At 48.2% G+C, this 24,857-nt stretch overlaps 1 protein-coding gene across 4 annotated transcripts in view; it reads left to right on the top strand.

The window, feature by feature from the left end:
* MGLL (monoglyceride lipase) overlaps positions 1-24,857 on the top strand; it is a 104,122-nt gene that overhangs the window by 40,904 nt on the left and 38,361 nt on the right. For all 4 annotated transcript variants that reach the window (XM_070420750.1, XM_070420749.1, XM_070420748.1 and 1 more), the window contains exon 3: positions 130-236. In XM_070420750.1, coding sequence (XP_070276851.1) covers positions 130-236 — 107 coding nt within the window. The remainder of the gene's footprint in view (positions 1-129; positions 237-24,857) is intronic.

The following is a 24,857-nucleotide window of genomic DNA, read 5'->3' as shown; positions in this document are numbered from 1 at the left end:
CTCACTTATTGATGCATTTAGTCTGCCATCTGGTCTTTGACTTGTGATGTCATGAAAACTCTGGACTGCTTGAGCTGCAGCCTCACAATCTACCGCCTTCCTGACCCAGCTCCCCTCTCTTCCCTGCAGGGGCCTCGTCTTTGTGTCCCATGGAGCCGGGGAGCACTGTGGCCGCTATGATGAACTCGCTCAGATGCTGGTGGGGCTGCAACTGCTGGTGTTCGCCCATGACCATGGTGAGTACCCCCAGGGCCACAGGGCACAGGGCCTGCGATTCTGGCCAGTGCCTGGCAGTTTGGGGGGGTGTAGAAAGGTCTAGTCCATCTTATCTCCGTCCTTCTTCCTCCCCAACTATTCTCTTCTGATTCTCACAGTGAAACTTGGAAAATACATCCTCCATGGGATGTTCCTAAGTTAAAAAAAAAAATGTGTGCTATCTAAACAAAAAGCATGTCTGACCAGCAGTTCCTGTTGAGTTTGAAATTGAATGCACGCTACTTAGGAAACTCCACTGAAAAACCAAAGTGGAAATATGTTTATATAAGAACTTGCCCCAGGCCAAGCAATCCTCTTACATTTATAGAGTGCTTTCTGCACAAAATGAGCCCTGGTTGTCTCCCGGGGGACTTCAAATGGATGTGGTGCATCAGTTTCAGTACAGTTTAAACTCTGTTTTAACCACAAGAGCTTTACAAAGCATTTCAAACCAGGAGAATAGTAGGTCTCGGAAGACCATATCGGTCACAAGAAAACCCCAAACACACACACACATACACTTATATGCACACATACACACATGTCTCCAGGCTGAGTCTTTGCTGCTTTGTCATAAACAGAATCCACGATAACCGTCAAAATGTATTGTCCACTGACTAAGTCAGTATGTAGTCCCTTAATTATCTCTGTGACATTCTCCATGGCTGGGAAGGCTCCCAATATGGATCTTCCTTTGCCTCACAGCCTTTAAAATGAACATTGTCATCCTGCACTCCTGTGCGTTGTCAGCAGCATGCTGCTGGACCCTTCACCCCAGAGAGCAAAAGGGCTCAGACACGAGCATACCTGGGCCCAAGTCCCCACTGGACTGCGATCCCAAGCTGTGCTATCTTGGAGACCTTGTGTAACCACTGCAAGCCTTTAATTTCTCATCCACCGAAATGGGCAAGATAGGGCTATTCCACAGAAAGGGCTGTGGTGAGATAATGCATGTAGAGGGCCCAGCAGAGTGGGGTGCCTTCTTCCCCTTTACTCTGTTCTCTCTGAGATCCCCTCTAGCCACAATGCAGACCAGCTGGTGTTCTGTGTATCCAAATGGGGGACGCCAAGGCTCTTAGCAGGGCCAGCTAAGCTGAGGCTGGGAGTCAGGGGTGCGGCCCAGAGCCAGGTCATCTGTCAGGCCTGCAGAGGCTGCTGTGAACTAGAATGAGGCGATAGATACGGCTGCTAACAATGGTTTTGCTGCTGGTTTCTGTAACACAATTTGTAGAAAAGCAGGTTTCTATAAATCTGATGCTAACTGGATTTTAAGTTAAATCTTGTTTAATTAATTTACAGTTTAATTTTATTGTTTAGACAGGAATCTCGAGACACTGTTATTATGTCAGTCTGCCTGTGTTTCTCAGCGTGCCTGGCAGATTGGCACAGATTGGTACTCAGTATCTCATTTAACGGTGCTTTCCACTTTCACCTTAGAATTTTATAGGTTGACCTCATGGGCACAAACAGCTTGCCAGAAATGAGAGTTACGATTCCTGACATTTATTGAGTGCCAACTGCACACCAGGCTCTGTTCTAAGCATTTTCGCACATTATCTCTGATCTCCCATAACAATGAATATTACAGCCTCATTTTAGAGGTGAGGATTCTGAGGCTGTTTAGCCAGGGGAGCCCATGGTCATTGCACTGAGGCACACACACCAGTCCTGGCAGTTTGATTTTATGCAACGGAAACCTGATGGTAGCAACTTAGCAAATAAGTCTCATGCTACTCGAAGTCTGAGGGAGGCGCGAGGCTGCCTCGATGCCGTCCGTGCCCAAGGTTCCATCTGCGATTTTGCTCGGCTGTTCTCAGCTCGTGGCTTTCACGCCCAGGGATGCCATCTCCTCCTCGTGTTCTAAGTGGGAGGGAGACACAGAAGCAACACAGAGGAAAGGGCTGGGCTCGTATGAGGAAAGCAAACCTTTCTTGCAGCTCCCTGGCATATTCCAGCTACGTTTCATCTGCCAGCACTGCACAGCATGGCTACCCCCAAGCCGCAAGGGAGGCAGAGAAATCTAATTTGTTAACTGTGTTATGTGCAGATCCACACAAAACAAGGATTCTGTAAGAAAGAAGTAGAAAATGCACGTTGCTAGTAGCCATCTTGTCCTCTGCCACACACGCTCCAAGTTTATTATGTAAGAGAGCATTTCTCAACCATTTCTACTTTAAATGTTTTCTAGGTGTAAGAGCTAACCCACAGAATCATGTTTCTATCTTATCCATCCCCATGTTCTTTCACAATGTTTTGATGTGAAGGTTATTATTAGCATCCTCAGTAAGGAGTGGTGAGAGTTCCTAATTAGCCCTGGGTTCGGTGTTATGCAAAGAGAAATGCAAGGACTCAGTAACTCGTACCCTCATGGTCCAGTGACCAGTCTTCACCAGAAAAATCAAGCAGCCTCTCTGAAGTGCTGAGCTTTGTTAGAGTATTTATTACCCCAAGTGGTAACTATTCCTTTATGGTGGAGGCAGCAAGCTCCTGGCAGACAAAGACTGTCTTATTGTGTCAGTGTTAGCTTCTCTCTCTACCCCCACAATCTTCTCATCTGCTGTGTGGGGCCCAGGACTGAGCAGAGAGTCGAGGCATCACCATTGGTTGTTGAATGAATGAAGGAGTTCATGATCCAAAATGGATCAGACCAGAAATGTCTCAAATATCAGCAGTAAAGTAAGTGTCCACATTCGCAGGGTGTGATTGGGTCTCATCCTTGTGGAGAGGATCCCGCAGAGTGGCCACCGGAACTCCGAGTCTGGTGGCCAAGGTTGGGGCAGGGGTAGCAGTCAGGTGGAGCTAGACAGCGATGTGAATGGAGGCTGGAGCAGAGGTGGGGTGCAGCACCTCAGAGATACAGGGCTTTCCCAATGCCTGGAGGGCTGGCAAGGTGGCTGGGTCTCGTTGGGTGCACAGGAGCTTGCTGGAAGAAGAGAGGGTGGGTGTGGACAGGGGCACCGGTCATTGAGAGCTGTGGTTCTCACATTGTCTGCCCATTGAAAAACACTGATGCCTGGGTCCCCTCTCTCCACAGAGATGGATTTCTTGGGTTTTTGGTGTGTCCGGAACATCGAGGCTTTTGAAATCACCCAAGGCTGAGAACCACAATTCTAGGCCGAAGAGGCCCTAGATTAAAAAGCTGGATATACCAGGTCACATGCTTGTGCCCTATTCAGGTAGAAATCCCCGCAGGAGGCTTAGGCAGACCCTGAGGTTTAGGAGCAGAAACCGAGGGGGAGCCCCTGCTGGCGAAGCTCGGGGCCCTGTAATCAGTCCCTTTGGACACTTGGAGCTTGTGGAGGAATCTATGCAGGAGAGATAGGGTGGCTGCTGGAAGCAGCGAGGGCCACCAGGGGTCTTTTGGGACCCTCGGGAGGAAGAGGCATGAAACAGAAGTGGGGTTGCTGCGGCGACATCTGAACAGGTGGAAACCAGAGCTGGGATTTTCTGTGCTGTTCTAAATATAACACTGGGTGGTGGCTCTCTCAGCACCCAGTCCCTCCGTCACCACCTGCTCTTGGTGACTCACTGGAAACCCCTCGGCCTTCCTGGCAAGCAGATTCGGCAGTGCGACCCCGAGAGAGGGGCGAAGGAGGCCATGTGGGTGAAGGGGCGGTGGGCGCAGGCCCCCGGTGACAAGGCTGCTGGCCAGGTCGCCCTCCCGGGGAGCAGCCCCTAACTGTGCAGTGGCCCACTTAAAGTGACTTTTGCTGGGACTGGGGATGGTCTGTCTATATTTACAAAGTATGAAAGAGTAATTGTCAACTGATTAACAGTGAATTAATTATTTGCAAATATTTGAGGGAAAGTGTTAAAGGAAGTTTATTTTGGTTTTTGGTCGTTTTTTGATGGCTGAGGCGCATTTTATTGGTTTTCTTTCAGAGATTTTTTTAAAACTCTGCTGGGGTGTGTGAGAAGAGGAATTTCTGAGCAAATGTTTGTGGGTGGCAGGTACGCCTGAGTAACCTGGGAGGGGGCCTACCCTGGCCAAAAAAGGGTATTCAGGGCATTCTAGGGAGAAAGAGGATGTATGTGTTTCCCATGCAGGGAGACAGGTTTGAGTCAAGGTACTTGCTGGGTCTATTCTGAAATAGATTGCCACTAGTTACAGTAATATATTCTTTTGTTTGAAATGTTTGAAAATTATGTTAACAATTTTTCTTGTCTTAGTAAGTATGAGAATGAAAATCATGGAGTGAGTAGCCCTTTGATGCTTCAGAAGGCCCAAGCCCAGGACGGGGGGTAGGGGGTGGAGGTGGGGGGTGGGGGCGGGTGAGCTCTCTGCAGGTGCCTCAGGCGTCAGGCCTGGGGTGTGCCTGGATCCCTTTTAGGTCTCTGTGGTTTCCTTCCTCGCCTCCCCATGCCTGCTTTATTCATAGTTAGGCACACCCAAACCTTCCATCTTGGATATGACCCTCTAACATGAGTTTATTTGGTCGCTTGCTTCTTTTTTGAATAAAGCAGAATCTTCCATGAGCCGTAGTTTGATCATCTGTAAAAGGAGGATAAAAATAACAACAACAATAATAATAAAATTACATTGTGGTTGTGGGATAAAATGGGAGAAAGAGGGGTTCTCACGGTTCCTGGAAGACTTGTGGAAACCCACATGGCTGGGCCTCACCCCAGACTGTCGGATACTATTGGGCAAATTCGAAGGAGGAGGCCAGGATCACCACAGGCATTTCTTGGGTAGAATCTACATGAGGTGTAGTGCAGATGTAGTCCAAACTGGAAATGTACGATTTGCAATAAGCAGACTCAGCATTTCATATAGCAGGTACTACATGAGAACCTACTGTGTGTAGGGTTTGTACTGGGTGTGGAAATATGGAAATGATGCAGACCCAGGCACTGCCTCCAAGAACCCAGTACAACAAAGGGGACAGACAAGCTTTAAAAGTACAGTGAGCGGAGGAGCTCATTACAGGGCCCCAGTGGGAGTGCGCAGGGGCTCACCTTGGGGAGTGAGTCTCCCTTGTGGAGTGATCATCCAGAAAATCTTCAGAGGACATGATACTTGTGACCTTGGACAAATCACTGCTCCACACTGAGCCTCAGTTTCCCCACCTGAGTCATCGTATCTACTTGCTAAGGATTATATGCATGTGGTACCTGCTGGGCACATAGTAGGTGTTCCGTAAATACCTGTGCTGCCCTTCCCACACACAGACCCACTTCTCTTCACCATGCATTAGATACTGTCTTTGAGAAGAGAACGTTGTTTTCTGTTTCCCTCAGTTTCCATCTTTTCCGCAGCAGGCTGCTCACACTTCCCATTTTATTTAATCCGATAGTACTTCAGCCCATAGTGGGACCACTCTTGCCCATGTCGCTGTCACAGGAGCGGCCTCTTTGCCAGCATCTTGGGGCTTCCCTCTGATGACGCCTGGAGCAGCCCCTGGCTTTCTACCCACTGTTGATTCCATTTTTGCAAATATTTAGAAATGATTGCTGTGACGATACACCGAGAGTGCTGAGTGATTCATGTGTGACTCAGGCACGTTTGTAGTCTGAGCCCTGTCTCATGAGTTAGTGTTGGGGGCTTTGAAAGCCAAATGGGTGCTCCTGGGAACCCAGTGCCGTCTCTTCTCGTCCCAGCGCTGGAGTTGCCACCCGGGTATCTTTCAAAAGGAATTTACCCTAAGAGCAGATATTCCTTCAAAATTATTCTTGTGGCCCCCAAGCTGGAACTATTTAAGGTTTTCTGGTAAGGAGAAAACAGACGTCACTTTATGCCTCTTGAATAAGCAGTTTCTGAAGTGTTCATGTGAGTTACTTTTAGGAGGATGCATTGAAGTCACATCACTTACATGTGATGCTGTCTTAGAAAGAAAGCCTGAATAATACATCCTAGGGAAGGACATTCTTCTCAGAAGAGGTTGCTGTTTGTCGCGCTTCAGGGCCTTGACAGACCCCGTTAGAGGCAGTTCAACCACTTTCTTGCTGTGGGACACGAGGCAAATTACCTACCTCTCTGAACCTCAGTTTTCTCATCTACAGCAAGAGAAGAATCATTCTCTCTCTGGCCCATAGGGTCAGTGGTGGGGGGAGTAGGGGGACGGTTCAGTGAGATAACCCACATAGCGGGACTGGCTCCCCCTAAGTATTCCATAAATACTGGCCATGATGGAGTGACTGCTTATGGATCTTAGAAACAGCCAAGTTTGACACTAGTTGCAGTTTCCTACTACCTAGTGTGTTTTTGAGATTTGAAAAGTAAATGCAATGTTACTCTCTCACGGGGTCTTTATGAAAGTTCTCACATGGTGAGATACTTATCTTTAATTAATTTTTTTTAAAATATATTTTATTGATTTTTTACAGAGAGGAAGGGAGAGAGATAGAGAGTTAGAAACATCGATGGGAGAGAAACATCGACCAGCTGCCTCCTGCACATCTCCCACGGGGGATGTGCCCGCAACCCAGGTACATGCCCTTGACGGGAATCGAACCCGGGACCTTTCAGTCCGCAAGCCGACGCTCTATCCACTGAGCCAAACCGGTTTTGGCTTTAATTAATATTTATTGTACTCCTGAATGTCCACTCAAATAGATTTTTGAATATTATTTTGCTTGACCCTCATGACAGCCTTGAAGTAGGTACAGTTATTATTACAGACGAGGAGAGCTGGTGAACACCGTGGGACGCCTCTTCTAACCCACAGCACAGGGCTCTCCTGGCATTTCCCATCCTCCGTTTCATTTATTCTGCACACAGGTGTGTAGTCTAGACCAGTGGTCGGCAAACTCATTAGTCAACAGAGCCAAATATCAACAGTACAACGATTGAAATTTCTTTTGAGAGCCAATTTTTTTAAACTTGAACTATATAGGTAGGTACATTGTTATTAACGTAATTAGCATACTCCTAAGCTGGCCTTTGCTAAAAACGTCCTCAATCTGATTGAGGTACGTTCGCTGAGGTCGACCCCTTCCAACTCTCCCATCCACACTCGTCTTGTATACTTGTTTCTTCTATCTCCTTTCGTTCATCCTCTCTATATGTCCAAACCATCTCAACATACCTTTCTCAATCCTCAACACTACATCTTCTTTCACTCCACAACGTTCCCTAAAATTAACTTAATAAACTTTACTTAAAGTTTTAAGTCAACTTCGCACTGTACGTGCGCGCCCACACATGGTATTTTGTGGAAGAGCCACACTCAAGGGGCCAAAGAGCCGCATGTGGCTCACGAGCCGCGATTAGCCAACCACTGGTCTAGACCAGTGATGTTCAACCATTTTCATCTCATGGCACACATAAACAAATCCTGCGGCACACCAAAAAAGATATTATACTTTTGCCAATATGACCAAAAAATAGGAATAAAATTGATTGATTTATACTGGACGGCTATTGTTGTGTTGGCTGTTGTCATTTTTTATTTGACAATCTAAGGGAAAAGAGGTCAGTGCCTGGGTTGATAATCGCTGGTCTAGACGTTTGCGTGCCCATTCCCCAGACTGGGAAGCAGAGGAAAGGCACACACGGGCCAGCTTGAGTTCATCCTGCTCCAGCTCTGCAGCCCCAGAGCCCCCATGCTCTGCCTCCTGTGAGGGCAATGGAGCTGCTCTCCCTCCTGACGCTTCCTGAAGCCCAGGGAGTCTGCTGCATGGCTAGATGTTCTTAAAGGGAAGGTGCTCTCCCCAGTCCCTCCTCTATCCTGTCCCTCCCTCTTTCCCTCTCCTTTCCTCTCTCTAAGAATTTTTTTAAAAATATTTAAAAAATAAACAGTATGCACCTGGCTTAGGTAACAATTACCTTGGATTACTATTTCCCATCTGCAAATATTGGATATTTGCCTAAAGATGTTCAAGTCGGGTGGATCAGGCTTCTGACCCCACCCAACTATCAGGGACACACAGTGTTTCCCAGCACACAGAGACCCCGGGGAGGAGAATGACCTAGCACAGCTGCCCAGGGTGAGAGACAGAATCAGGAGCAACCCCCTGGGTGCAAGGCTAGCTCCTCCACTCACCGCTACAAAGGCAGGGCGAGGACTTGACCCCAGGACCTCTGTTTCCTCCCTGTGAGGTGGAGTGGGGTAATGTACCTGGATGTGGAGTGCCTGTGGCTACCATCCATGAAGCCCTTAGGACAGGACCTGGTCCAAAGGAGCATGCCAGCACGTGTTGCCTATTCTAATACGCATACTCCTAACTGGAGCTAAGATAGGAGCATCATTATGATCATGTATTAGTCGCCCACAAGCAGGAAGGCCTGTCTTTGCACTTTAGGGTGTGGGGCAGGTGCTGGATTCGAGGTCCCACCAACCATGGCAGGTTTGGGCCAGGACTCCAGGTTCCCAGGGCCGCCTACATGTGGGGCTCCCAGGCTTGGACATTGCTGCTGCTCTTGGTAAATTAACATTTAAAACAACTCTGGCTGCAGAGGGACCAGGAAACGGAGCTACTCAAATTTTTAAACAGGTAGAGGCAAGGCTGGCTGCGTTTTAGTGTGTCCCCCGGAGAGTTTGCATGACTGTGGGGCCCACATGGGACGCTTAGGCCTGGGGTGGGGGGAGGCTGCTGGGGGAGGAGCATCCTCCGTTTGTGAACTGGAGCCTTTTTGAAGTCAGAGCTGGAGTAGCACGTGACCAGGAAATGTCTGACCCACAGAGAACTAAAAATAAGTGACTGTGGTGCTGCAACGGCCAGGGCAGCAGGAGCGCGGGAGAGGGGCGTGGGGCCTCCTCACACTGGAAAAAGGAACCTCATTATGGCAGACGAGCTGCTTCATAAGCCTCGGGTGGCAATTTTATTTTGTCTCTTTTATTGAATTTATTGGGGTGACACTGGTTAACAAAATTATACGGGTTTCAGGTGCACAATTCCACACACATCATCTGTACACTGTCCTTTCATCACCATTTATCCCTCCCCCTTTGCCCTCCTCCACCTCCCCCCTGCGCCCCCTCTCCCCCCGCCCCCCGGCAATCACCACACTGTTATCTGTGTCTGTGAGTTTTTCTCTCTTTTGTGTGTCATTTTTGCTCAGTCCCTCCACCCCCACCGCTACCCCCACCCAGCTCCCCAGCACCTCCCCACAGCTGTCAGCCTGCTCTCTGAGTCTGTCACTGTTTTGCTTGTCAGTTTATTTTGTTCATTAGATTCCACATATGAGTGAGGTCATGTGGTGCTTGTCTCTCTCTGACTGGCTTATTTCACTCAGCATAACACTCTCCAGGTCCCTCACGCTGTCACAAGGGTAAGATTTCCTTTTTTTTTTTTTTTTACAGCTGAGTAGCATTCCATTGTGTGAATGTACCACAGCTTTTTTATCCACTCATCTACTGGTGGGCACTTGGGCTGCTTCTAAACACTGGCTGTTGTAAATAACGCTGGAGTGAACATAGGGGTGCATATAGTCTTTCAGATTAGTGTTTCAGGTCCCTTCGGATAAATTCCCAGAAATGGAATCGCTGGGTCATTATGCAGTTCCAGTTATAATTTCTTGGGGAAACTCCATACTGTTCTCCACAGTGGCTGCACCAGTCTGCGTTCCCACCAGCAGTGCACTAGGGTTCCCTTTTCTCCACATCCTCGCCAGCACTTGTTTGTTGATTTCTTGATGATAGCTATTCTGACAGGTGTGAGGTGATATCTCATTGTGGTTTTAATTTGCATTTCTCTGACGATGAGTGACATTGAGTATCTTTTCATGTCTGTTGGCTCTACTGGCTGTTGTAAAATGCACATGATACCAACTTGGAAATCATAGATCACCAGCTACCCATGCATGACCCCCACCCTTCCCGAGTGTTTCCATAGCCTTTATTCATTTCTTTTCCGAAAGTCGCTTCCAAGGCAGATAGCATGATGGTCGCCTTCATTCCATAGGAGAGAGAGCAAGCCAGGAGTGAAGGGCCAGGATCAGAATTCCACTCACCGCCCTGTGAGCCGCTTTCTCAGGGCCTTGACTTCTATTAGTGGTAAAGGGCAAATCAAAAGGCCGCCCGAGGAACCGATTCCCAGCACAGTGAGATCTCACTGGCAAGGCCCTGAGATGCCGTGCACATTTAGTGTTTACCTGGACATTCAGGAATGAAGACGCTGTGTTTGGAGGCTGGGCAGGTCTGAGCTGGGCTGCCACCTGCCAAGTCGTGGAGTGAGTGGGCCGGACATGCAGGGGCAGAGACCAAGGCAGCCTGAGTGGCTGTGTGCTGGGCCCTCTGGGCCTGTTCCTCATCTGCAAACGATGAGACCGATACCTCCATCGCCGACGGTTAGAGTGAGCAACTTATTGGAACACGTGCAGACAGCACTTGGCATGGGGTATGAAGGCCGTGTGCAGACTGCTTCAGGCCCTTCCACATGCTGTGGCTGCAGAAGCAGCCCCCTGTGGAGCACTGGGAGGTCCTGCCTCTGTAAGCAGAGGTTGGGCAGCGGGTGGCACTGCCTGCTGGAGATGGAGGAGCCTGGAGAGGCACCCACTCCCTCGCGGCACCTCACCCCTGTCCTGAGCCAAGCCAGCAACCCAGCACCATGGCTCTAACAAGACAGCCCGTGGAAGAAGCGGTGTGCCTGGGCAGCTCCAGAAAGCAGACAGTCTGGACATCAGCTCCCCAGGAACGCCCTCCCACACCCAGGTCTCTCACAGCACAGGCAGCCACAAGACACCCCCTGACTGTATGCACCTCAGAGCAGTGCCCAGGGCGGGCTGATTTCTGCATCCTGCCCGGTACCTAGACATTAAAGCTGCTCGATGGATGTCTGATGAATTATGAGGCATCTGGTAAAGAATGATGGTTTCTCTGGGTTTTCCCTAGTTCAGACTCATGAATCATGTTTATGTGTGTATGAATGTGGACTGGAGGATGGACCCTGTTAAAGAAAATAAAGTAATGCTTTCCCGCCTGGGAAAATCCATCATTTCTGTGCTAGGAATTATTTCCGCGGATCGCCTCCATTTAATCCTTGCAGCAATGTGACAAGGTGGGGTGGGGAGGGGTGGGGGGGGGAGGCACTTACTGAGGGCGCAAGCTCAGAGATGCAGAGTGACTTCCTCGAAGCTGCACAGCCATCAGATGGCAGAGTTATACTCAAATCCCCACACTCTCCCACCTCACTAGCATCTTCACTTTCGGAAAACTGCTTTGGGGTGGGGTGCTGCAGGCTGCATCTGACCAGCAGTGCCCCTCTGCTGTGTGCCTCTGAACAGCTGGCTTGGAGCTCAGTCTCCAGGCAGCGGCCCTGGGGTTTCTGAATCATCGAATCGACAGAAGTGCCAGAGCAGCTCCAGGATTTGCTTGGGACATGCAGTCTGTTGGGAGTGCCTGCCAGCTCCCCACCACACCTTCTGCCAAGCCTCTGCTCAGAGATACTCTGCCTCCCCAAGGTGGCACCCAGGCCCAGCCAAGGGACAGACACAGTGCCAGGGCCGGTTCCAGGAGTGGGACACCGTCCTTTACCCAATTCCTCGGCTTCCCCACTGGCAGAGACAGTGCTGTGTGCCCCATGCTCACCTCACCCGGGAGCCTCACGGGGATCGGATCCCTGTTGTCAGGTCACTCCCAGCCCGGGGCAGAGGGGCTCGGGCTCCTGGCCTGGTCCACTTTTTCTGGCTGTGTGGCCAGGACTAGTCAGTTTATCCTTGTTAGCCTCAGTTTGCCCATCTGTTGATGGGCCCGAGGCTCCCCCTAGAAACCTTATATCAAAGAACCCAGTAAACTCTGTGCAATAAACTTAGGCTCCCTCTGCCCTGCTTTTGTTTGAAAGGCTGTGCTCGCTTCAAAGAGCCCTCTCTCTGTACCACGCCACTAGCTCCCTTTCTTCAACGCAGAAAACCAAGTCTGCTAGGCAGGGCCTGCGGGCAAAGGCTGTGAGGCAGGGGCAGCTGTCTTCCCTAGAGTGGGAGAAGTGCTGGATCATTTAGCACCACAATAGCAGTTATTTCTTTCCCTGCTTATTGTGCAGATGTCACCCGATTGTAAAATCTCTGAGGGCTTATTCAGTGGGAACTTCTTTTACCGAAAAAGCAGAGGAATCATGCTCAGTACTTCATCTGAAGGCCAAGGGACAGATTCCAAGGCTGCTGGGGGGAATGAGGGAGGAGGTGCTGGGCTCATCTGAGGCAGGTCAGCCCTCCCCCTTCCTCCCAGCTGACCCACAGTCCAAGAGCCCCTGAGGTCCTCAGGCTCTCTGGGCTACAAGCATCTCAATACAATGGCGCCATTTCTATCAGCAAAAGCCTCTCCGAGCAGGAAAGTGCCAGGATATGTGAGAACTCGCCCATGGCTCCGATTTCTAAATGACACTTGATACAGAAAGGTGAGCCTGACCTTCCCTGGACACCTGCTGTGTGCTGGTCACAATGTGGGAGTTTTGTCACACATCCATGTGAGTGACAGGGGCCAAGACACGGGTGACGAAGGTCCGGAGTGGTTGAGACATTGGCCAATCAGCCGGTGGCAGAGTGACAGGTGTGAGAGCGGCTGGACCTCATGTGTTTCAGCCACTGCAGTCACAAGTAGGGAACTGTGAAATAGCTGTTGAGAGCCTCCTAGAAACGTCCTCACCTGCAATGATACCATTCTCAACTTACAGCTCGCACATTTCTGCACATTTTCAAGAACGGTATTTCCACTTCAGCAATAGCTTTTTCATTGGCAGGATAAGTGTTCTGTTCTGTTTTTTGTTTTTGTTTTTTTTTTTCACAAGATATATCTGATTTTTAAAGGCTTTCTTAAAGAGCAAGAAAGTAAGGGATTTCCCCAATTCTCCTTGCTACCCACAGCAGAATTGCTAAGAAAAGAGACTGACACTTCTATACAAGTCACAGGGCACCACCTGGCCACAGACCATCTGTACCTAATATGTGTTTTGATTACCTGGACTCACTTTATTTTATGTTGGTGTAATTATTAAAGACACTTTCTATGACGACTGTTAATGGAAAACCAGAGTCACTTCCCAGAAACCGAGAGTAACTGGCAGAGACTGCTATTTGCCTACCCCATGTCCATTCTCTCCCTTTTTAGTAACTTAGACCTGACTTTATTCAGATCGGCAATGTACCCAAGGCACTCTCTCGTCCACCTTCCCTAATAATTAGGTGTGGCCATGTGACTAAGTTCTAGCCATTAAAATCTAGGAAGTTGGTAGATGGAACTTCCAGAAAGTCTTAATAAGAAGGCAGGCGTCATTTCTGTCTGAAATGTAATTGGGATGTAGTGACTGAAACTAGCAGCCCTGTTGGACCAAGAGGCGCACTGGAGGCTGGTGTGCTAAGGGGGGCAAAGCACTCCTTCCTCCTTCCACAAACAGCAGCGTTTTAACTTGGGCTGGTTCTTGTTCCAGGTCGTAGTGGCTCATGAGAAGTGCAATGATTTGCGTTAAGGTTTACCTTTTGCTTCTCTCCCTGAGGCTGAGCAGCCTGTAAGGGGCCTCCCCAGGCAGATGCCCTGTGCGGACTGACAGCTCTTTCTTTAGCATAGTCCCTCCCAGACGACATAGACGGGTGATAACTCAAACCGGGTGCCACTGCCCAAAGTCTGAGGATGCCAAAAACCACGTATAAAAACAAACAAAAATGTTGCATTTCCCCTACACCCGTGGTCGGCACACTGCGGCTCGCGAGCCACATGCGGCTGTTTGGCCCCTTGAGTGTGGCTCTTCCTAAGCCTTAGGAGTACCCTAATTAAGTTAATAACAACGTACCTACCTATATAGTTTAAGTTTAAAAAATATGGCTCTCAAAAGAAATTTCAATCGTTGTACTGTTGATATTTGGCTCTGTTGACTAATGAGTTTGCCGACCACTGCCCTACACCATCCCCTCGCTTGGGCTCAAGGTGAAGTTTTAAAAACAGAATGCACAAACAGTTGAGGAAATGTTTCAATCCAAAGAGTGTGGGATGTGTGAACATGAGTGTGCACATTTCAAAATGCATCTTACAAGATGCCTGCCCCCCAAAACCCTTTCATTGTGACATTTCCCCTTTTTCTCCCCAGGCTTGGTTTCCTCAGCTGCTGAGTGGGAGGGAGTGTGGGGAGGCCGGCTGGGAGTCTCCAGGTGGTGGTGGGGGGGAGGGGGCGGGGGCAGGCTGGGGATGAATCATGTGCCTTCCCTGCATCCTAGGCCAAGGCTGGCCCCACTCCAGCCTTCGCAGGACACCGGCCAGCTTCCCCCTCCCCAGGCCAGCGCTCCAGGATGCTGGCTCCCCGGGCCTGTAGGGGAACCTGCAGGGATTAAAGGCCTACGGTGGATCCCAGCGCTGCTGGTCAGTTACCCCCTCTGTGCCTCAGTTTCCACCTCGGTAAAATGGAGATCAGTAATGCTCTCTACCAGCAGGGCCATGGTGAGGATTAATCCAGTTAGTTATGTAAAGAATTTGAGACACTGGATGGTTATACAATATTTCTAAGTCTCCCACTACCATTAGCAGGAGGTTTCAAAATTCTCATCTTATGGTTGAGGAGACTGGAGCAGAAGTGAAGTATTTCTTGCGATCTTGGAACATATTGGTATGGAGCTATATATACATAATTTTCTTTCTCATTTTGCCTTTTATGGTTGTGAGGATGGCAGCAGGACTGCTTCCCTAAAAGAGAGATTCTCTCTGAGTCCAGGCACCTCCTTCTTTCAAGGGAATATAAGAAGCTCAGAGTGAACTGGGTGAGAGTGTGGGCGGCCTAGGCTGGCAGGTCACGGGGATTAGAGGTCACTGAGGGGCCTCTTGGCTACCGGCTGTGGGCTGAGCTCATAGAAGGAAGTACCAGCAGGAGAAGGAAGCTCAGAGAAGCAGTGTGAAACCAGGGCCTGGGGAGGTGAGCAAGTGTGGCCTGTGGGAGGTGGGGCCCACAGAAACAAGGAAAATAGTTGGAAGTACCAAGGCCCACATCTCCAAGGGCTGTGATGTGGCCGGTGGCAGGAAGTGCCATGCCAGGGAAGACAGGGTTCATGCAGTACCGGCTGGTCCAGGCTGGTCCACTCCGTGTGCCAAGTCAGAGGTGGAGATGCAGCAGGGGTGGAACAGGAGACCATCGCCAAGGAAAGGGTGTCAGGGGCCCTGCTGGGGGCGGTGAGACCTGCACGTCCCCATGGACCAGGAGCCTTTCCATCTTGTAGCCATGCGACCTTGATTGGGCCATCGGATGGTTCCTGAGCCTCATCGTATTTGCAGAAGGGGCTTTCCTCCCCTTGGGCCCCATGCTGCCCTTGTTATTGCCACCATTTTCAACAAGGAAAGTGAAGGTCAGAGAGGTCACAGTATTACACACGGTTCCCCAATGGTTTCCCAAACTCAGGCCCAGGAACAACTGATGCTGACTCAGTGGATCAGTGCTGGGGGTGCCCCCAGCTAGCAGCTGCCCTGTGGCCAGTACTCAGCAAACATCAGTGCTTAGCAAATACCAGGAGAATCGATGGAGTGTGGCTGCGGGAACAAAGAGCCCTGCCAGCATGGCTCTGGGCCTTTTTTTGTTGGGCAAACAGCCTCACACCTAAGTGCAGAGAGTGTCCCTGGCTTCTCAGAATGCCAGGGCAAGGGTACAGGGCCTTCAACACCGTGGGCTTTGGGTGTGGGGCAGGCGTCTGAGCACTCAAGGCCAGTTTGCCCCAGGCTTCTTCACTGTTCTCCTCCTTTTTCCTACTTGGGTTTCTTTTCTTCTTAATCCTGTGAATATTGCATCTCCCATATTCCTTGTATAGTCTTCTTCCCATAAGAATCTGGTGTTTATTTTATAATGCAACTGTAGAAAAATCATTCTTTTATTTTGTTCCTATGGAAGACCATTAAATTAAAAAAAAATCAACCAATGGCACAACAGTAGTTAAATAGAGGGCGGTTTTCCCTCTCTTAGAAAATATAGGAGAAACCAAGATGGCGGCATAGGTAAACACCGGAAATGGCTGCCTCGAACAACAACTTCAAAAATACAACTAAAAGACAAAACGGACATCATCCAGAACCACAGGAAGGCTGGCTGAGTGGAAATTCTACAACTAGAAGGACAGAGAAAAGCACACTGAGGCTCAGAGGAGGTGCGGAAGTAAAGAGCAGAAGTACGGAGGCACGCGCGGAAAGGGCTGGCAACTGAGGATGCAGTTGTCTTTTTCAATCGGGAGGGAGACACAAGCTCCCGACTGCTCTGAACTCCAGTTCCGGGCGAGTCTCTGGGGACCCAGACTCATATGGGGAGAAACTGGACTGTCTGGCAGCGGGTGGAACTTGAGGGAGGCCTTCTCTCAGAGGTGTTTGCAGCGATTACTGTGGGACACTGAGACCCCGGGCCTCTTAGGGCAGGGCTGAGGATCAGCTATAGCTGTTTGCTCCGCCCTGTTGATTCCCTGAGACCCCGCCCCAACCAAGCTGTTCTCAGAGGCTTTTGCATATGAATGATCTAGCCCTTTGCAATCTAAAATTACCTAACAAACTGCAGCTGGGTCAGAGAGACCCAGAACAAAAGAAGGCCCAAGGCCCCACAGCAGCTTGCATTGCTTCACAGCTGGGCCTCATCTGGGCACCTCCAAATCCCAAACAAAGAAGACAAATCTGCAGATCTCTCCGTAGCTCCTGCTGGGTAGCCTTAGGCAGAGGCTAAATTAGCACCTCCTTAGAGATCCAAGAGCCAGTGTACCCAGTGGTCAGAGTGGGACCATCCAGATTACAACTCCTCAGATCCATAAGGGACACACTCAGGGGGCAGACTCAGTGAGCACCAAAGCCCCACTGAAGCAAGTCTTGCCCCATAAGGGTGTCTCCAGCACAGAAGTTCTCCCACCATAGACACAGCTGATTCTCACAGCCAATTGGCCTGGAGGTCAATTCCTCCCAGTGATACCAACTACAATCAAGGCTTAACTACAACAAGACTGTGCACACAGCCCACAAAGGGGTGCACCAAGAGTGTCCACCTCAGGTAATTGGGGAGGTTGAGCCACTGGGTCCTATAGGACACCTAGCACAGAAAGCCACCCTATCAACACCGGGAAGCAGCCAAAATGCGGAGACAAAGAAACAAGTCACAAATGACAGAAATGGAGGAAAGCAAACTACTGGATATAGAGTTCAAAACCACGGTTATAAGGTTTTTCAAGAATTTTCTAGAAACCGCTGATAAATTTAGTGAGACCCTCAATAAATCTAGTGAGACCTTCGAGGATATGAAAAAGGACCAAATAGAAATTAAGCATACATTGACTTGAAATAAAGAATATTATACAGAGATCCAACAGCAGACTAGAGGATCACAAGAATCAAGTAAAAGATTTGAAATACGAAGAAGTAAAAAACACCCAACTGGAAAAGCAAAAAGAATCCAAAAATATGAAGATAGTGTAAGGAGCCTCTGGGACAACTTTAAGCATACCAACATCCGAATTATAGGGGTGCCAGAAGAAGAGAGAGAACAAGATATTGAAAACCTATTTGAAGAAATAATGACAGAAAACTTCCCCTACCTGGTGAAAGAAATAGACTTATAAGTCCAGGAAGCGCAGAGAACCCCAAACAAAAGGAATCCAAAGAGGACCACACCAAGACACATCATAATTAAAATGCCAAGGGCAAAAGACAAAGAGAGAATCTTAAAAGCAGCAAGAGAAAAACAGTCAGTTACCTACAAGGGAGTACGCATATGACTCTCAGCTGATTTCTCAACAGAAACTATGCAGGCCAGAGGGAGTGGCAAGAAATATTCAAAGTGATGAATGCCAAGAACCTACAACCAAGATTACTTTATCCAGCAAAGCTATCGTTCAGAATTGAAGGTCAGATAAAGAGCTTCACAGATAAGAAAAAGCTAAAGGAGTTCATCACCACCAAACCAGTATTATATGAAATGCTGAAAGGTGTTCTTTAAGAAGAGGAAGAAGAAGAAGAAAAAGGTAAAGATAAAAATTATGAACAAGTACATATCTATCAACAAGTGAATCCAAAAATCAAGTGAATAAAAAATCTGATGAACAGAATAAATGGGTGAATATAATAGAATCAGGGGCATAGAAAGGGAGTGGACTGACAATTCTCGGGGGGAAAGGGGTGTGGGGGTGCAGGAAGAGACTAGACAAAAATCGTACACCTATGGATGAGGACAGTGGAGGGGGTGGTAAGGGCAGAGGGTGGGGAACCGGGTAGAGGGGAACTATGGGGGAAAAAAAGAGGAACAACTGTAATAATCTGAACAATAAAGATTTAATTTTTTTAAAAAAGAAAATATAGTGACTTTAGTGTACATGCTTTTTAGATTAAGGCAGGAAAGAGAAACTCTATCCTCGGAGTCCTCTGCTGTGCACACCTAATGCTGTGGGGCCCAAGAGAGGAGTGAGGTGGCAGGGCAGACTCGGCTCAGCTGGGTTTGCAGGACTGGTCAGTTCACTGGCCTGTGGGTTTTGAAAAGTCTCCCTCTGCCCTGGTCTTCCCTTTAAAATGCTCACTTGACCAGTGATGCCACGTTGCTGTTTCCACCCCAGAGAGACCTGGTATGTGTGCCCTTGTTCTAGTGAAACAGCCCACACCCCCACAGCAGAGAGCTAACCCCTTACTAGTTAAAAAGGAGGGAAAATGGCCATGAGTTGGACTATGGGAGGTTTTCCAAGACGATTGTCAAGGGGGAAGCTAGAGTACTGTTTATGGGAATAAAAAGACCATTGCACAAAATTATACCGAGGTGGAGACGTGTGAGTGTGAGTGTGTAGAAAAAGACAGAAGGATGCTCGTCTAAGTGAGAGGGCTGGCGAGCTGAGGGAATAGTGAGATCGTATTCATGTATTTTGTAACGTAGAATAAGGAAATCTGCAGATAACGCTTGTTGACCAAGTTATTATTTGTGGCTCTTCCCCTGGCACAGGCCAACACTGTGGACTAGGAAACCCCAGGTGTCTCACAGGAGAACAGCTTTCTCTGCCAAAGCTTCAGGGTCTAAAACAGAATTCTCTGGGGGCCGGTTTAAAGTGAGCCACGGGTTTCTCACCCAGGGGCATTGTCACAGTAACCAGTCAGTCAGTTAGCTATTGCTGTGTAACACACCACCCAAAACTGAGTGGCTTAAGACAACGATTTATCTAGCTCATGATCCTGTGACAGTCAGTCAATTAGCTATTGCTGTGTAACACACCACCCAAAACTGAGTGGCTTAAGACAATGATTTATCTAGCTCATGATCCTGTGAGTCAGTGAGTTTAGTCTGGACTCGGCTATAGATCGGTAAGACGCTTCTGGTCTGGGGATCATCTGGCTGTTGTGCCTAGGCTGGTCCCTGTCATCATTATGTTAGCACAGTTTCCAGAAGCTACGAGACCCATTGGACCTGGGCTCCGACCTGGCCAAACATCACCTTTGCTGCACTGTGTCAGTCAAAGCAAGCCTGAGCCCCAATCCAGCCCTGGCTGGGCGGGGCCGCAGGGGCACGTGGCAGTCAGCCTACCACGTGACCGAGATAAGTGTCCAGGTGTATTTCCAAAAGGCATAGGTAGCAGAATAGGATGGAAAGCATTTCCTGGAGTTCTTTCTGAGAATTAATTTTTTTCCATCCTAGGAATTGTCTCGTGGCTCTGATGCAGGACAGAAACCTCATTGCTCCAGTAAAGGGCTCTTCAGATCCATTGCCTTTTCTTTAGAAACGTCATAATCACTTTTGTTGTTACAGTGGGCAGTAGTTGGACATTCCACAGCCAGTCTCATAAGAAGCTGGAGCCCCGTTCAGCCTTCTCCTTCCGTCCTCTCAGGTTGGCTCCCCGGGAGAGCTCCTGACCACAGTGGCCCAAGGCAGGGTGTGCTCAGGGTGCAGTGACTCACTGGAAAGCCTTGTTTGGCCTCAGGGGGAAGGACTGTGCGTGGAGGACAGACAGACACCGTGCTAGGAAATCTTGGTCCTGTTTTCAAAGCAGGCTTTCTCACTCCTGGGGTCACAAACGGTGGACGAAGGAAGACTAACATTTTCTGGGCATCGACCGTCACCTGCTTCCTCGTGTAAACCTTTCAGCAACCTGCCAGCTAAATACAGTTGTCTCTGATGTCAATTTGTTGGGAAGACCAGGATCATAGTGGTGAAGGAGTTTGCCCAAGCTCACACGGCTGAAAAGTAGCAGCAGAATTTGAATCTGATGCCGAACCCTGTATAGGGTCTTCCAGAAACTGCCAACCCATGGGTTTATGGTGTGGAGTGAATGTATTAGTCCAAACATAGTCTCTATAGCCTATTTTCTAACAAAAATGCTCATAAGGACACAGAGAAAGTCATGCGCAAATGAAGTATTCTGTAAAACCCGAGCCAGGTCAGGAATTTGTCTAATTTGGCAAATCGTTGCCCATACCTTTGACATTTCCCCCTTTGTCAGGTTCTAAGTATGGGAAGTGTTTTTTACATGAAGCATTTTCCTGAAGTTTTAAACCCTTATGATTGCTGATCTTGTGGTTTTCTGTAATTTGCCTCAAGTGTTATTTACGGAATTTGCAGCGCTTCCTGTTATTTTGTTACCGTTGTTTTATTCCTTGATCTCATCGCATCCTGGAAGGCTCTGATCGTGAATGCCTCTTCCCACCCCACAGCTGCTGCCTGTTTATAAACCCGGGTACTTTCTGTAGTCAGCAGGGAGATCTGAGGCAAAGGTCTAGCCTTGCTGGAGGATTCTGGCTAGCCCAGAATTGCCCAGAGCCCGACCCTTCATGAGACAAAACAAATGAACAAACGAACCAAACCAGAAGAAATGTCCCGGGGGCATGACACCTGGGAAGGTGGCAGCTTATCAGACAGCGTGAACCAGCCTCCCTCAGTTCCCCGAAACCAAGTCGTCAGTCTACAGCGTGATGCAAAAGGAAGCTCATCTTGCTAGACCTAGCCAAGAACCGTCGTTATGACACTTTTTGTCATGCTGTTTCCTCTTATTTATACAGTGGAGAGTAGGATGTTTTCAAATAAACCCTCTAAATTTGAAATCCTGAGAATGCATTATTTCTAAAATGCCGCACCGTTAACAGCCTTTTAGCTGGTTGCATTATAAAGCATATTGTAACAGCTTAAAGGAAAAATCTGAGCTGAAATGTGTTTCCATGGCCCATATGTTGAATTCTGGCATCTTTTTCAAGCTGTTGTCAATTAGTAACGAGATTAAGTTCTGCCTTTATGTCCTCTGTAAGATCTTAGATGCTGCGGAGAGCTACAAAGGGAGATGTTTTTCTTGGGTCAGAGGTGACTGAGAGCAGCGGTAGTTGGGAAGACAAAGATGTGTTGTCCCAAGTGTCCGCAATGGACACCCGGGGCCATCAACAAACAGAGAGAAGGAATGGCTTTTGCTGCGGGAAACAAACCGTTTTCCAGGCCAACAAACTGTGATCTTGGACTTTTTGCCATATGCATGGTTTTTAAAAAGAGAAGAGCGGTTGAAGCAGCCCTCCTGGTCATAGGCTGTTTCTTGCCCTGAGCCTGGCAGCATGCAGTTCTTGTCTAACCTGGATCAAATCAACCTCTGTAGTCCCTTTACCCCGTGGCTTTGAATCTCCCTTTGTTCCCACACTCTCTGCTCCTGGGACCTAACAAAGACATTTTTAGCATTAGTGGGATGTATCAGCTGATGACCCAACATACTTTTGTGTTGGCAGCAAGTGGACATACAGCCTTTTAGCTTAAGAATGCATTTCCATTGCTTTTAACCTGTCATTGGTCTTATTTCCTTACACTGCGGCATAGTGCGCCATTGCTAATGGGATTTCTGCTATTGGATCTCACAGGAGCATGGAAAACGAACCAGACTTACCAGGTTTGATATCTAAATTTTAAGCAGCATAATTACATTGCGGCCTAAAGTACGAAGGAAACATGGGGATGCTGGCATCCTTGTTCCAATAACGTGTTGAGGTTAAAGACTGGAAGCAGAAACTACATACAATCATGAGGACGTCTGCTGGAACTGGAAGGCATGGCTTGATGTGTAAAGGCCGCTGAGTGGGCTTTCTGTCATATCATTGGGGGGTGCATTTGATATGGCTCCAGCAGTCACACGGATTCTGCCTGCAATCTTGATTTCCAAGTGAGTCAGCCCAAACGGAGTGACTTATACTATGGTTCTCTCCCTATCAATGGTAGAGAAATATGTTGACCTAAAAAAAAAAAAAAAAGAAAGAAACAAAGAAAGGAAAATGTATTACTTGGGCTACATGTTCTTTCGACCAAAACAATGGCTTTCTGTCAGGTTTTTACCTGGAAGCAAGTACCACAATGGGAAGAAGGTGGGTTTGTCACTCCTGTATAATAAACAAAGACATAACTCCTGAAGCTGACAAGGATGTGCTGAAACTCACATTTTCATACTTTGCTAGGGACAGTGAAAGTTACCAAGTTGAAAAGCATTTTTGGTTCTATAAGTGAAATCTCATTTTGGCAAGTTTATCCTAACAATTTTATACACATCTATAGAAATGTTCATCTTAGTATTATTTATTATAGCAAAAGACTAAAGGCAAGCTCAGTGCCCCACCATAAAAAGTGGTTGAGTGAGTTTTTATTTTATCCCCTGACCAGCTTACATGCAGTCATTATAAATCCCAAATACAAATTATGTAACAATGTGGGGGAAATATTCATGCATTATATGTTAAGTTAAAAATCAACTCTAGGCCCCTGGTACCTTGCCAAGACCTGGCACATAACAGGTATTGAGGACATGTCTGTTCAGTGGCAAAGAGCTTTTACCATCTTCTTGCAGCAACCCAGCTAGATAAAGGTCTTATCTAATTGGAGGACTGACATTCTCCCTCACCCCAATCCCTTACCCCACACCCAAACATATGCCCCTAGGAACCATGAGATAATGGGGTGTTGACTGAGCAAGAAGTCAAATGACACTCCCTGGCTGGTGTTGCTGGAAGGCATATCCATGACCACCTTCACTTATACCTTCTACCCCTTTGTAGTCCATGTGTCATGGGTGCCCTAGTATGAGCCCCAGGCCTGACAAAGGGCAGAGTGATGCATAGCAGGTGGCTTTGTCTGGTCTGAGAAGAGCCTGAGGAGGTCGCACCAGCCTGCCTTGGCCACGCTGAGATAGCTTTCTGAGCCGCATGCAGGACAGATGGCCTCCCGGGGCCACAGGAAATAATACGAGTTTGTGGGTTTGTTAAAAATGTAAGTGGTGAGCCATGCAGGCGTCATTCCACAATTTGAGTATTGGGTGTTTTTTTTTCAATGTTATGTCTTAGAGTTTTTCCTGAGTCAGTTCATGTAGAGCATTTTGCCAGGCCATTGAAATAAAACCAAACTTTACTAATACATGTTTCCTCTGCTATCAGGAAATAGAGCATTCCTCTGAAATCTGTTGTAAGCCAAAATGGTGTAAAGTGAAGATACGATTACCATTTATTTATATGGAAAACTTTTTGAGCTTCCCCAGACCCAAATTTCAGCACATGCACTATGTCTTTAATTCCATTCACCGCGATGGAAGCAATTAATCACGTCCAGTTTTATGCTAAGTGGAACACACTCACGAGCTTCCTTAGGCCTTTCTGGTACATTATGACACATTTGCTAACGGATGCACAGGGTAAGTGGAGTTAAAGCGCAGGTGCTCACACAGGTCAAAAGCTGGATGCTGAGATGCTAAGTATGGTTCCCAGGTGGGGCCACTCTCACTGCTCAGGGTGCCGCTGCCTCTGTAACAGCTGCTGCCAAACAAGCCTGAACGCCATTTTTACTTCTCACCGTTTTCCATTAAAGTGAAAATCCTCTTTGGGTTTCTGTCAGTTAGTGAAAACAGGAACTGACGTGGGTCTTTTTTGTAAGAGCGAAGTGGGGTAACACGAACTTTTGAAAAGCAGAGATACCAGTTCTTATTTCTGGTTGATGAGGGAGGAATGGTTTGTTACCTTCTTTTTTAAAAAAAATGTTCACTTCCACAATTTTTATTTACTTGCCACTTCCTCTCTGTCCAGCCCTGATCTGAGCACTTACCACAGATTCTCTCAGTTAATATTACAAACAATTCAAGGAGGGACTATCACCCCCACTTTGCAGATGAGGAAACTGAGGCACAAAGAAGTTGAAAACCCCATGTGAGGCCTTCCCACAGGGGAGCCCGAGGCCGCCTAAAGCCCAGAGCCGTCCCACCTAACCCCACACTCCATGGCTGCCTCGATGCTTTCCTGGCTTTTCCCATATATCTACCTTGAACATGTATTACTTCTATAATCAGAAAGAATCAGGGTGCATTATTTCAAAGGCAGGAAAATGGATGCCAGTGTTTTCCCCATGCTGCACGGTGCCTCCTGAACAGAAAGCATGGTCAGCCCTGCCTCCCAGGATTTCTGTGGCAATAGGTGGATTCTGCATTGGCCCTGCTCAATATGGCAGCCGCCAGACAAGTTGCCTGTGGTTGCTGAGCCCTTAAAATGTGGCTGGTGAGGCTGAGCAACTGAGTTTTCATTTTAATTTATTTAAACTTAAGTTTAACTGACCCATGGCCCGGTGGCTAGCTGTCACACTGAACAGTGCAATAGCTAGCACTGCCCGGTCACGCTGCCTGGTGGCCTAGAGAGACTTGACGCTATGTTGGCAGAAGTCAGGTCGCCTCCCTATCTGTTTGGGCCACTCTCCTGTGCCTACACCTGCAGGGGGTGAGCTGGCAACTGCAGGCCCAGGCTCCATCCCTCGGGGCTGGG

This window comes from Myotis yumanensis, unplaced genomic scaffold, assembly GCF_028538775.1.
Source record: "Myotis yumanensis isolate MYYU_CA2020_CCGP unplaced genomic scaffold, mMyoYum1.0.hap1 SCAF_7, whole genome shotgun sequence".
Lineage (NCBI taxonomy): Eukaryota > Metazoa > Chordata > Mammalia > Chiroptera > Vespertilionidae > Myotis > Myotis yumanensis.
The sequence above is the reverse complement of the archived record's forward strand: the minus strand, read 5'-3'. Positions and strand labels throughout refer to the sequence as shown.